The 15,122-nt window shown below is 36.2% G+C and overlaps 1 protein-coding gene across 1 annotated transcript; it reads right to left on the minus strand.

Annotated features, from left to right (window-relative positions):
• Positions 1–327: 327 nt before the first annotated feature.
• LOC145679038 (glutamate receptor ionotropic, kainate glr-3-like) lies at positions 328–1,842 on the minus strand. Its single transcript, XM_081749638.1, has one exon. It carries the CDS (start codon positions 1,840–1,842, stop codon positions 328–330), a length of 1,515 nt encoding a protein of 504 aa, XP_081605764.1.
• Between the last annotated feature and the right edge of the window lie 13,280 nt (positions 1,843–15,122).

Raw genomic sequence — 15,122 nt, forward strand, 5'->3', positions numbered from 1 at the left:
CCAGCGCAGTAGAGGAGGTCATTTGCCCGACGTCATTTACCATACCTTAAATCAGAATGTGTGATGAACATGTTTTAAGAATTTTATTAGTGTGTTTTGAAAAATAATAAAGTTCATAATTTGATGTAACAAAACCGGAGCAATTTTTGAAAAACCCTATATAATGCTATGTATAAACTTAGATACATTTTCTTCAAATAGATAAAAAATAACCTTTTTGTAAACGCTGCAACTACTTCTGCGGTTTTTCGAGCTTTGTTAGGTGTTTCATGAGTAAACACTTATTGGTATGTCCAAACTTCTATCAAATGATTTCAGCATTTATCATTATTTGCAACAATTGCTTAACATATTGTTTGAATATATTACTAAATATTTAGTGTCATTATTAGATAAACGTAACTTGAATTCCCAAACAAACACGGCACTGGAAATAAGAAGTCCAATAATTAGTAAAATAAATGCACCATATAAATGATCCATTTTTATAACAATGTAATTGAAGTTTTCCCTCATGTATGAAAATGACGCCTGGAATTTCTTCGGCATATCATTGGTAAAAATTTCTGCATCCCACTTGTCAAACATACCTGCGTCACGAAGCCATTGAAAAACATGATTTAGTTTCGAAACCATTGGTGAACCACGTTTTAAGATTGTGCTGCAGTGGAACCTCATAGCATCATCTCGCATTACATATAAATTTTGAAGCGTTTCCTCAGATAAAAAATTTGCATTGGTAAATCCACCTGAATGTAATTTTTCCACAAGAACACCTATTTTACCTTGGCTGGCATCACTGTTTAGTTGTTGCATGTTATCATAATATATATAACGATTTTTAATTTCTAGAAGAGCGTGGTCATTTGCTTCTTCAAAATATGTGGTCCAACTTAAGTCATCAATTGCCCATTTCAAATTCGAGGCAATAAATTCTTCCAGATTGTTTATTGGTTTCGAGAAGAGAGAGATAGTAAGGAACGAAATTAGATTGGAATTATACGCTGTAATAACAATTGTTGATATAATTAAAGACCACACTACTATGTGGCGTATTGAACTGTGCTGAGGACTTGCAATTGGAATCCCTACAAGAATACTGATGCTGAATAGAAAAGTATAATGCAAATTGATGTCACGACCTGTAGTACGCTGTGGAACTAATTTTTGCTCCAAGTAAGCAAATAAACGTAATGACAACATTGTTATCAACATGTTTAATATCACAAACATCCACAGAGATCTATTAAATGGTAAGAAAGGATACCACAAATAAAATATACGTCTAGGTTTAGGTGTAAGGAATGCAATCCCAGACTGCAAATAAGGTATTGTTACATGAAATCGTTCGTGTGTGAACAAGTTGTTATATAGTCCTGAAATACCAATCTGTGCATTACCATGTAGAACCGTTCCACGAAGTCCTGTAACAGTTCCATCATCATGAACAACTACTCCGAATCCGTCCTTAACAATTTCAATATCCAAGGTGAAATTATACTTTCTCGATGCATCTTCAAGAGCTCTGATTTCAATACCATCGTAACTGTGCTTACTCATAAAGCAATATGGGGGATAGTTCAGAATAGCTATACGAATTGACATTCCATTTAAGTCTGTAAGTTTATCACGAAAGAGGCGTATATTCTTTCTGAAATTGTTATGATTCCAAGTGTCAAGAACAACGGGAGGCCGTGTTGATAGATTATTTCCTATTGGATATGTTAGGACTTTAAATTCAGATTTTGATTTGTTTCCGATGGAATTTTTCACTTCTTCTACTATTAGTAGGTCAGGTGCTAAAAACTTGAAACTATCATATATAAGACCATGTGTATTCATGGTGTTCATGGAGATGAAAACATACTTATTACTTCTGATGTTGGTATAATTAACAAAACTTTCATGCATGGTTTTGGAAACATTATAAAAATCTTTACCCACTACTAAGTAATATTTACAATTTTGTTGCAATGATTTTAATAAAATACTTTTAATGTTTTGCAGGCCTTTTTCCGAGATATATTGTACTAAAATCAATGGCAATTTGAATATTTTATTCCAGGTTGTATATGTATTATAAATATTTGAACTTGTTTCACTGATAATGAATACACAATTCTTGTGTGTGAAATATTCTGTACCAATATTCTTGAGAAGATCAAGATGTATGTAATTGTGATCCATTGTTGATTCGAATTTGTTTTGAAGCACACTCGTGGAAGCATGTATAAGAGTAAATAAAATTTGAATATATCCTATGCTTGTCTTCATCTGCCTCTATTCGAATCTGGAAGAAAAAGAAGAAAAATGTCAAGATAATATTTAAATTATAATAAATGTATTAATAAAACATATTCTAAGATGTTGATATTTACAGAATATTTAAAATTTTTATCTTCTTAGGTATCTACGGATATATGTAGAAATTATAATTTATGTGATTTAACTGAATTGAATTAATTGTATTGGACAGAAAACTCTTCATAAAAGCGGGAAGATTCAACAATATTATTTTACCCTAATCAGAAATAAGGGAATTACTATGGGAAAATTTTACTCGACTGCTACTAATTAGTTCCTTAATCTTTAACTACACTGGTGCGGTTTCAGATGTGCCCAGTTCTCATATGTTTCCCTCTAAATTTAAATTTGCTCAATATATGACGTTAGTTTCCTCTCTGCCTTCAGATTTTGGCGTGACATTCATTCAGTTAATAAGAACAAAAGCGAGTATTTTATTGTAGAGTCTGAAATACGCCAGAAGATAATAAATATTGGTATGCTTATTAGACACAGTGAATGGTAAACTGGATATAAATTTATGACATATCTTAACCTTTATTTTTATGCATTTCGTATTTTACACGTAGACTTAGACAATAGCACAACATTCCACCATCCTCAGAGAAAGCGTTACCATCTGAAACTAACCCATATTCAAATAGAAATGAAGCTATATAAATTTCGGTAGGGATATGCGTATGAAATTCGGATTTACATCAAAAAGACAAGAACTAAATACCTCAGTTTGGTGGAAACAGTCTGTAAGAGGAAATATACGCAGAAATTAGAAGCGATGTAAGCGAAGAATTGAAGAAATGAATAATTGGAAGACAGCAGTGAGACGATCATTAATTATGAACCTTGTTGTGAGGAGATACATGGCAATGACAGTGTGGAAAAAAGAAGTGACATGTAATTTTGCATTGCATACCTGGAGAAGAAGGAAGAACCTTCAGAACATACGTTCAGTATCGTGATCAGGACAATGTTATACAGTCCCAAATTTCTCAACATGACAGTAATCACTTCTTAGAATATTTACGTTTAGTCGTTCAACGTGCTCTCGAATAACCGTAAAAGGCGTAATTTGGAAAACAATGCAATACATCATTCTGCGTGTAGCACATCAAAGTGTTGTATAAACATTGCATGTAAAGGAAAACTATCGATATCTGTGTCAAATAAAGTACGTAGGGGTCTACTTCTTGAACCTTGTACGATATATGTATTGGCAAATCAGTAACTAAACAAGTAAATTATATTCAATACACATTGTAGTATATGGCAAAAACACTGGTTGTCTTGAAATAATAATAATAATAATAAACACAATAAAATACAATATTTATTAAATAAACAATTGGAGTCAGTCAGACCTCGCAGGAGTGTGAGTGCAACCAGTATCAGATTCACGTATAAGCTAAACAAGATATACCTTAGTGCCCTACTCGCTTGGGGGCCCACAATTTAAAGATACAAATTAGTGTAATGTAATTTCCAAATAACAAGAAAAAGCAAATCAGATAAAACTCACATAAAACAATAGTGTTTTGTATTGTTATGTACTAGGCTTTTATGAAGCAAGTAATAGGGATCTATTTTTCAGCCCCACTTATAATGAGGCCCTGTTATCCAGTCCCGCTTATAATGGAGCTCCCATTTCCCAGCTCTGTTTGTAATGGACCCTTGTTTCCGTTTAGATATACATTAAGACCATAAAGTAGCATACATCATATATTCAAACCTATATTCAGCGACATTTTGTCGCTGAGAAGGAAAGCTTGGCGTATAAATGGCCCCTTTCAATAGCTTTTGCCCCATCAAACCTAAATCCGGCATTGAATCTAACTGATTTTCAGCAGAGTTTTTAATTTAAGGAAAGTTTCAAAAATAGTATAAGTCATTATCTGCTTTCGAGAGTCAGGACGGAGTCATGAGGAAGTTAGATTAAAAGAGAACTCCAAGAAAATTTAGTGCAATATACACTGATCAATAGTGTAATATACACATTATGACCCCCTACCTAATAGTCACTATGTACACCTTCGGCACGGACAACAGCGGCGACGCATCTTGACATAAACGAAATGAGGTCTTCGTATCTCGCTGGAGGGAGGTGGCACCACATTTGCATAAACAGGTCACCTAATGTCCTTAAATTCCGGACAGGGAGGGGGGCTATACGTTCTGGCGGTACTTTCAATCACATCCCAGAGGTGTTCGATTGGGTTCGGATCCGGCGAGTTGGGGGCCAGCATATCGAATGGAACTCACCATTGTGTTCCTTGAACCACTCCATCACATTTTTGTGCTTGTGACATGCATCATTATCTTCTTGTAAAATACCACTGCTGTTGGGAAACATGGTTGTCATGAAGGGATGTACGTGGTCTGCAACTAGTGTGCGATATATGTCGGCCATCACGATGCCTTGCACAAGCTCCACTGGACCCATGGATGCTTACGGGAATCTTTCCCAGAGCACAATTAAGCTGCCGGCAGCTTGCCTTTGTCCCACACGTCAGATGTCAAGGAGCTGTTTCCTGGAAGATGACGGATTCGCATCCTCTCATCGACATGATGAAGAAGATGTCGGGATTTATCAGACTATACCACGCTCTGCCACTGTGCCAAGATTCAGTGGCAATGGTCACGTGACCATTTCGGTCGTAGTTGCCGATGTCGTCGTGGTAACATTGGCACATGGATGGGTAGTCGGCTGCGGAGGCCCATCCTTAGGAGTGTTCGGTTCACTGTGTGTTCAGACACACTTGTACTCTGCCCAGCATTAAAGTCAGATGTTAATTCCGCCACAGTTCGCTGCCTGTCCTGTTTTACCACTCTGGCCAGCCTACGAGTCCGATATCTGTAATGATTGAGCCTCTCACCCCTCGGAGTTTGGACGTCGTTTCATCTTGGTTTTGCCCTCTGTCAAACTCAGGTAGATCGCGCGCCGCCTTCCCCATTCTACACACGGACGGCTAGTGAGCCATGTACTGCTCACTGATACTACATGTACCGTGCGTCTGTATGACTAGTAGGTATTTCTCGTCAAGTGATGCTGCTATCGCCTAGACGGGTTTATGTCGATAATAGGTAGGTGGTCATAATGTTCTGGCTCATCAGTGTCTAACTGATATACTGATTCAGTTATTATTGATGTACTTCTCTTAATTTATTGAGACTGAAGAGCATAAGTAAAGTAAGAACGATCCTGCAACGCTTGATGTTGAGTATAAAAATAATGTTTTAGAAATGATAAAATAAGAAGACAGGAGAAGGGCATAATATGGACGTAAGAAAACCGTCTAAATATTTGGAAACTGTCCAACCGTCCATACCAAATTCTGAATTTTAACTCAGTATTGCAACTGAACCAAACATTCTATGCCTCTGCACGGAGAATAAAGTATATTAAACTTGTAAATATAATTAAGAGTAGAAGTTTTACTTTAAATGCTGAAACCATAAAACACAAACTGAAACTATAATAATAATAATAATAATAATAATAATAATAATAATAATAATAATAATAATAATAATAATAATAATAATAATAAGAAGAAGAAGAAGAAGAAGAAGAAGAAGAAGAAGAAGAAGAAGAAAACTTCAAATTGCGCTTGATTTAAGACAATGATATGCTAATACCATGTAACGTCTACTGTTAGAGAGTTTGTTCTTAGGGCACTGGAGATGAGAATCGGGCAAAGAAATTACTTATTTAGACATAGAAATATTGCGCATAGTAACAATATTTTAAGTTAGTATACTGGAAGTTCTCACCTATTATAACTGGGGAAGATTGACACATTCTTCAAGCAATTTATTGACACATTCTTACGCAAAGCATTCTTAAAGTATTTTTTAAGAAAATTATTAGTGTGATAAGATGAGAATGAAAATGATGTGATGAGGACTCCATTCTCTATTAGAAGTCTCTTTTTCAAAACTACTATTACTATCACTCACAAGTAGAATATTATGAAGCAGAAATACTAGCATAATAGTAAAAGTCATTTTTAAATACTAATGTTGACGCCCTTTAACCGATGAAACGAAGTTATCTAATGCTGACGCATTTTGACGAAGTTAACCGACGAAAACCATATTCACGAAGAATAATGAAATTTCGACTAAAAGCAGGGAATTCATGTATTATTTTGTTCAAAATCTCTTGTCGTCGCGAATTCAGTCAATGAATTTGAAGCTTAAAATATATAAAACGATAATCATGCCTGTTGTTCTGTATGATTGCGAAACATGCTCGCTTACTCTGAGGGAAGAACGCAGACTGAAAGTATTTGAGAACAAGAGCCTAAGAGAATATTCGGATCCAAGAGAAACGGGAATGGCCGGATCTCCATAAAGAGGAACTACTTAATTTATAGCGTTTATCAAATATTGTTGAGGTCACCAAATCTAGGAGGCTCAAGTGGGCAGGTCATATATCCAGAATGTAAGAAAGTAGGAAGCTTTCAAAGTTTTAACTGGAAGTCCTATCGGAAAACGACCATTAGGAAGACCTAGGCGCAGATGAGGGGGAATTATTGAGATGGATCTCAGAGAAATAATAATACAAAGTAGAAACTGGATCTAGTTGGATAAGGGTATAAATAATTGCAGAGGTTTTGTGAATGCGGCATTGAATCTCAGGGTTCCAAAGGTTATAGATTTAGTTAGTTAATACTGACTTCTCTAATTTATAAGTGTTTTATAATATAAGTAATTGCAAAATGCTTGTCAAGTTTCATGACCCAAACCATCACCGCTTAGCACAAGGTTTTTCAAACTAAAAAGCACATTCTCCAAAATAGGATATCTCAGAAATTAAAACAGAAAGGTATGCAATTTTAGGGCTGTTATGTAATTACTTTAAATGCAGAAATGTTCAAAATGGAAATAAAACCATCACATTTCATTCTGAGATCGTTTAAGGGTCTGCATCACTGTATCAAACACTTTTTTTATCCATTGAACGTCCCTTTTTCCCGCAGCGACCTTTCTTCACAAGTTGTAAACTTGCCTCGGAATCTTGTAATAATCGTTAATCAATGGATTTAAAAATTGTAGGCTATACCCATCTGCTTCAGTTCATGAAATATTCTGTTTAAGCACAGTATGCTGTAGCGATTAAAGCAGTAGAATTTTCTGTTTCGTTTATATCCGAATTTCGTAAAATTAGCTTAAATTCCTTTGAATTTATCGAGACAAAAGATACGTTACAGGCTTGTATTTTTCCTCACCGTGTATTTGCTGAATTTTCATGATGTTCTCTTAAATTGAACAGCAACATTTTCAGAACAGCCTTGTAGTACAGCTTCATTGCAAAGAAGCAACTATCAAGAAAACTTGAATTCACCTGTCTTTACATTTTTAAATGTATAGAGATTTAACTTTTCTAATGTTACACTTGAACACAGTCCAGAAGTGCTACTTTCAGGAACTCTGCCTGAAAGTACACTACACTAACTGTTAATAACTTTCCTTATCAACACAGTATCTAACATGCACAGTTTCTAACATACACCAGAAGGTATAATTTACTCCAACACATTCATACTTGGCACAACAACTAACGTTTTCAGTTTTCACAGAAGACTCTCTTTTCGTCGCACTAAATTGATTTACTTATGGTAAAATACGAATCCCAACCAGTGTAGCCATAACACTGACACAAAAAAGTTGCTATATATGATTCGTGAAATTTGTTATCTATACACACTGGTTTTATAATCTTTGAACTGATATGAAATCTTTCCTGTTTAATATCACACAATTATGCCATTTAGGCCAAAGAAGACGAATGATTAAGACAAGTGAATGATGATAAAAGAACTGGTGGAATGAGAAAGTGGGAGGAAATGGGGGTATCCCGAGAAAACCCACGGACATGGTGTTGTTCAACACAAACTTACTTGGCCGGGAATCGAATCAGAGACCCCACCCACCAGAGGTAAGCGCTGTATCACAGAGCCATTGTGCCCCCAACACACTGATTTTAAAGTTTTATATGCTATTTATATATTTTACCATGCTTTCAATAAGATGGAAGTTTACTACTACCAGTGACGACGTGAGCTACAAATTCTTTGACAAAGAAAGGGCAAGCGGAGGGGCATAGTTTTGTTTGAGGAGAAGTATTTTATTTATTTATTTATTTATTTATTTATTTATTTATTTATTTATTTATTTATTTATTTATTTATTGTGTGTGATCTACATTACTACAAATATCCGGAGAGTGGGCGTGGTCCCCTCATTCACCCTATCACATCGTCGTTGTCTACCACTAATGCATATACAAATAATATTGTGGAGTACCCATACTTATGTTTACTTCTGTTATTGACTGTTGAATTTAAACATTATTATTTATTCAATTTATTTTCATTTCTGTAAGTAAAAACATCAGAATTATGATAATCATTAGTTCAATTAAAACAAAGCGTTTTATGTACAGTATGTCGTATATTCACAGACAGTTTAAGTAAACATGTATATTTTCATTCCAAAAGCTACCAATAAACATAAAACTAGTTTCTCTTCATGCTTTCGTGCATTCCCTTCCGCCTAGCCTCGAACTTCCCCGTTCATTGTACGCATGAGTCATTGCTTTCTGATTAAACAAAACCATAGAGGACACGTTCACAAGGGGTATTCATCATAAAGATTTAATAGATGCTACATCAAATAGAGAAGCACACTATACCATTGGGGACGGCTTTGCTCCATGTTCTTTGAGATATCATTCTGCGGGCTCATCACGACAGAAACAGTTTGGCAGAACACCTGATTTATTAAGCATAGATGGAAAACAACGTTCATGGCAGATTTCACTCAACACCCCTAGAATTTCACTGAATTTGGTTTCAATTGTCAATTAGCTTCAATTTCTCCAGTTACCATCCAGAGAGTGAAAGATTCCAGAAAGATACATTCGTCGTTCCAGACGACTAGGACGACTTCAGGCACCCAAAGATCATTCAGGCTAATGCTAATCCTTTATTATCGTATACTAAACCTTACTTTTATACCTCACCTTTCAAACTAGTCTCTTTTTACAAAATTAAATCATTTGAATTTTATTTACATTCAAACATAACCCTTAGCAGTTAAGTTCCGTGCAGGACATCAGTTTTCATCCCCATGTTTTCCATTCCTCAGTTCAGCATTTCGTAATTATAATCTGAGCTACTAACTGGTGATTCCTTCACGCACAATACGCTCTAGTCATGTCTTTGTCAAGGAATTTCTTGATAATTAATTATAGATAAGTGAAGATCAGAAATGGAAATTGTATTAAAGAGTAGGATAGCGACTCGAACTCTTCAGGTGTGAAGATATAGATAGGAAACATGCATGCACCAATTTTAGAATTCGGGGGTCATTTCCCATTGTTTTCTGTTCTTTTGTTTGTATATTGAATTCAATAGCACCATTATCCTAAGTTTCATTGGGACGGTAGGTAATGGAAACGGTAGAGTACCACCAACATAAGTAGAATTTCACATCTTTCATTAATACACGATCGTATTATTATACTTATCCCACTTCACTGTAACTCATATTCTAAAGCTAATGATAATGCTATGTTACTTATGCCTCTCAACGGAAGCTCTATAAACTATTAGAGAGCAAGGCGTAACAGAAAAGAAAATAGGATTGTAGAAATGATGTCAAGTTTCATATGTTCGCAATTCTTCGGTACTTGTGCTAACTAAAATAATTAAAAAGAAAGAAGAGAAACATATAGTACCTGTTAAATTAAAACCTATCAAGTCTACTTTTCTCTTAAAATATGCATCTTTGCCGTTAAAATGAAGTCTGGGCTCCCTGCAATCCATGGCTTGAACGTTATATACTAAAACCGATTAGATTAATTTCAATAGTGGTTTCAAAGTTGGGCTGTTGTGGTAACCTGAGCTAATTCTCTTCTTAACAAGTATTTTGGACTTACCCAGGCATCTTACCATTAATTGGAGGAATATAACTGAAGTCATTTTTAGCAAAGGTGCTTAATGATCGAATTCCTTTTAAGATCAACATCCTGACAACGATTATCCTAAGGAAAATGCTTAGATTAGAATCAATTGAATGTTTTACTAATAAAAGTCATGAAGTTTAGAATTGAAGTACGTTTATGAATTAAATTTACTTGATCTTAAAAAAGAGAAAAGTAAGAAGTGAGAAGAGAGAAATAGTAAACTCGGACAAAAACATGAAGCACCAATTAGTAACAACTGCAATTATGTAGAAGTGTAGCACTACGGAGGGTATATAAACTATTAGAATTTCAATGATCGCAAATGGCCATCAGAGGACAGTTATATCAGCGATACTTAATGTAGTTCTGGTTGTATCAGTCTGTTCTGAAGTTTGAGAGACTGAATCAAGACAATGCTGGAAGATCTAGAAACACATAAAGCTTCGATATCGTATTGAACAGAATTTGACGGCGTTCGAAGTGGGCCACATAATTGGGTTGCACGAGTTAGCCATCGTCCGATTGCCACACATAAAGTGCATTCCAATGTCACTGTGACCCCATGTTGTGGCCAATGGATACATAAAGACAACCACGTATAACGTAAGGGTCTCGGTCAACCAACTCAGACTTCAACACAGAATTATCGTCGTATTGTATAGGAAACATTACGTAGTTCTGTGACGTATACGCCTGCCCTTCGAACACATAGTTTACTTTCTCAAACACACAATGCCATTCCGCAGCATGTCTCGATGATTGATTTCAACTGGATTGCAGGTTGCAGCGTTTTCTGCAAACTTTGCCCTTAATACAAACACTCTTAATATATGACAGCGTGTGAAGAAGTGTTGCACTTAGACCGTATGTATCCTCATGAATGGCAACAGATACTGCACAGTAATGAAGTCTCGGTTATTCCTGGCATCACGGTATTGTGCAACAATCTTGTACAACTTTCGGTCATCTTTCATCAGGGGTGTAGCCAGCAGGTTTGTGTAGGGGGGCCGTCGTTTTTGAGGGGGGGCAGCTACAATGTACAAATCCAAAAAATGTGTTGCTGCTAGTGATTTTCAGGCCTGAAAGAAAGGAAAATTTTGGTTTTCTTCTTCTTCTTCTTCTTCTTCTTCTTCTTATTATTATTATTATTATTATTATTATTATTATTATTATTATTATCATTATTATTATTATTATTATTATTATTATTATTATTATTATTATTATTATTATTATTATTATTATTATTCATAAATTATATTCAAGATAGTTTTTATTATGCTTAATCAAGAACTACTGCTGGGACCAAACTATAAAGGTAACGAAGAAAGTTCTGTCCTTTTTCGTGGAGGTCTGTGTTCAATTGGACCTTACACCGTGAGTTGAATGCGAGTGGAGATAAGGCGAACGTCAGTTGTTGGTGTGGGTATATCCAACATACTACCTGGTTGTGGCAATTCAGACACACCGTGAACTGCGTAAAGACAGAGGGAACATGGGACATCCACAGAGCGTCATAAGAGCATGTATGCTAAACGAATTCAAATGGAGGTCAAACGCCGCTGTAGCGGGACAGAAGATATGCCAGGCCTTTGGTGAGGGTGTCCTGACGACGCGGACATTCCAGCAATGGTTTAACAAGTTTAAGGACGATGACGAAACACCCGAAAACACCACGTGCCAGAAGACCAACACATGTACAAAGAGGAACTGGGACTACAATTCAGTGTGTGGAGAAACCATTCGGCAGCACATCCATCAACTTGTGAAGCACTACAAGTTGGGTCAATCGGTCTCACATATTTTGACTCTGGGCCAGAAGGCAACGCGGCAGTCGCCTGTGTTTATTTACTGTTTCGGAGCCATTTCTGTGATTTCGGAGTCAATGACATGTGACATGTGATAAAAAGTGTGTCCTGTACGAAGCTCCACGGCGCCGCCATCATTGGTTAGCATCCCATGAACCGATTTTAAAACAGCCGAAACCAGCACTGTACTAGAATAAGTTCCTTCTGTGTGTTTGGTGCATCGTGCACCGGGAACTGCTACCAGCTGGTCAGAGTATTAATGCAACTGTGTAGTGTCAGCAGTTGAGCTGTGCTCAACAAAAACCTCAAAACTCTGGAGCCATCGCTTCTGAATTGCAAATGGGTCCTCGTTTACGGGACAACTCTAAGTCCCACGTGGCTAAGATGACTCAGGACACCATTTTCTGCCTTGGATGGGAAACAATATTGCAATCTCCGGGTATTGCACCGTCCGATTATCACCTGTTCTATTCTTTGAACAATCACCTTAGAGGACGCCAGTTCAAATCCCTAGTAAAAGTCTAAAATGCACGTGATACTTTCATCGTTTCACGGCCCACCAAGTTCTACCACGATGGATTCCATGGCCTTCCAGAACGTTTTCAGAAGGTCGTCGATGCTGATGGGGACTATTTTTGATCTTCCAGGTTAGGTGGCATATCAATGTTCGAAGGTGGTGGGTGAAAAAGCAACAAAAGTTTTCTTGGTTACCTTTAAATTTAAGACCTTGTATACAGAACCTATCTACACAAGATTGATTTTCTTTGAAATTTCATTTAATTTCTTTATGGTTTCCTGATAAAAATATTTATTTATTATTCGTGATTAAAGAAACATAATTATTTTATTACACTGAGTAGAAATAAAAGAGAGAGCGAATGAAATCCAAATTGAATAAAAGCATTGTTTCTCACCAAATTTTCCATCCTCTATGTCTTTTAAAACACTTGTTAAAGCATGTGAAATATACTGTACTTACAAATCAGTTTAGTACCTTTGGTTTATGGCTGTATGTGTAGTATCTTGTTAAAACGTTTGTCTTCAAACCGTCAAATATAAATCGCAGTAAATTGTGTAATCTGCTGTCACAAAAAAGTGTCCTATTTTTCGATCGGTATAAGGAAGAGATACTATACTATTTTTCGATCGGTATGGAAAAACAATATTTCTCCATACTATTTTACCATAAATTATTAATGGTCAATAAACTTTATTACTTTTAAATGAATGAAGCGAGATAACTTTACTATGATGTTTTAAAAGCTGATCATTTGGGGGGGGCAGGAAACCATTTGGGGTGCCCGGCCCCGATGCCCACCCCCTTGACTACACTCCTGTCTTTCATAGTCATTCGGGGCCTTGACTGCACGGATGAGATTCTGCGTCCACACGCGTTACGTGTTACCATCCTCTGAGAGCACGCTAATAAAATCTTTCAAGAAGACACGCTCGACTACATATGGCACGTGTATATCCGTGGAATATCATGCTGAGGTGCTTACCACGATTACTTGTTCTCTTCCCAATTAAATATAATTAGGAGCATGGTGCAACGGAGCTGACTATCCAATATTTATGTGAGTGCATATCAATGGTGGGCCTTGTTAACTTATACGTTTTCAGTTAAGTCTCGATATTTGATTGATTTATTTTTAGTTAAAATCTTTTATGAACACTGTCATAAAGGCTGTGCTGTGATAAAGTAAAATATACCGGTACCATAAGGATGAATTGATTCTGCTCTAACTCAGTCGGTAACACAGCTGACTAAAACGCAAGAGAAAGTGATTCAAACCGGGGTCCAAACTAAAAATCCTTGTGAGTGCGGCCCGGAGCACCCACGTAGTCGGCGCGCATGGCATAGAGCTATTGCCGATCTGCACGATATCGAGGCGCTGCTGACTAACCCAAGCAACGATATGACGACTCTGCGACTCATTTGCAAGCCGTATAAACGCATGTATTAATGTCCGAGAGGATGCTATAACGTACTGATATGCAAGCAAAGAACATTGCACTTGAACAAACAAATCGTTGTTCCATTGATCTGGTATTGTAATTTACGAAAGAGCTGTATACTCTTGCAATCTGCAAAATTTCATTCTTCCCCTCATTCCTTCTCGGTGCTTCACTTTCTTAATTTGTCAGTGAGCGTATTTCTTCAAGAAATATTAAACTAGTTCAAATTATTGTTTTGCTAAAACCTGTAACGTTCCACTCAATGCATGAATTTTCTCAGGCCGCTGAAGTTCAAACGACATGCAAAAATGACATTTAATACAAGCTGTTCTAACGCATTAATTCATATCATTGTTGTCCAAAAATAATATTCTGTGCCTCAGAATTTACCTATTTCATATATCCTCTAAAATTTGTCAGTGAATTTAATGGGATTTAGCATAACAAGCTCATATGTCGAAATTATTTCAAACTAAAAATGCTTAATCACAAGACAAGTTTGCAGTACAACAACGAAAGTGGCTAGATTTGTAAGTAAGCCTCTAATTCGCCATTACGAAATCACAAAAAATAAATAAATAAATAAAAAATCAATTGAAAAGAAAATTGTGTCTATCTTGGAAGTCCAAATCGTCTAGATTTAGCAACTTCACCCATTCAATTACCAATACGCATCACAATTTCTCTTTCGAAACAATTGTACCTAACATGTAAGTTTGATTACAAAATGCTGCAGAAAGTTTCGCACATCGAACAGACTGATACCTTATTATTAAATCGTCTCCACGCTGAATAGTATCAGGATCATAACAACGTTTGCTAAGATCTGACTTATATTTGCTTACACCAGAAGGGATCTTCAATAGAGCTGGTCAATTTGACTATATTGATAAGTGTGATATCTCTGGATAACGCTTGACGAGTTGCTTGATCGAATAGAGCGGAGACAGAATACAAAAGGAGGACAACACCTGCATCAGGGCTTCCTTACAATGCACAATATCCACTAGATTTCCACTAGCCATCTAAGTAAGTGAACATTTACCTGCTAAACAAGCATGCAAAACAACCAAATTTGGTGG

This window comes from Thermobia domestica, chromosome 2 (genome assembly GCF_964235325.1).
Source record: "Thermobia domestica chromosome 2, izTheDome1.hap1.1, whole genome shotgun sequence".
NCBI lineage: Eukaryota > Metazoa > Arthropoda > Insecta > Zygentoma > Lepismatidae > Thermobia > Thermobia domestica.

Excerpts from the sequence above, each read along its gene's own strand:
- LOC145679038 (XM_081749638.1), bottom strand. The coding sequence starts at position 1,842 with ATGAATACACATGGTCTTATATATGATAGTTTCAAGTTTTTAGCACCT.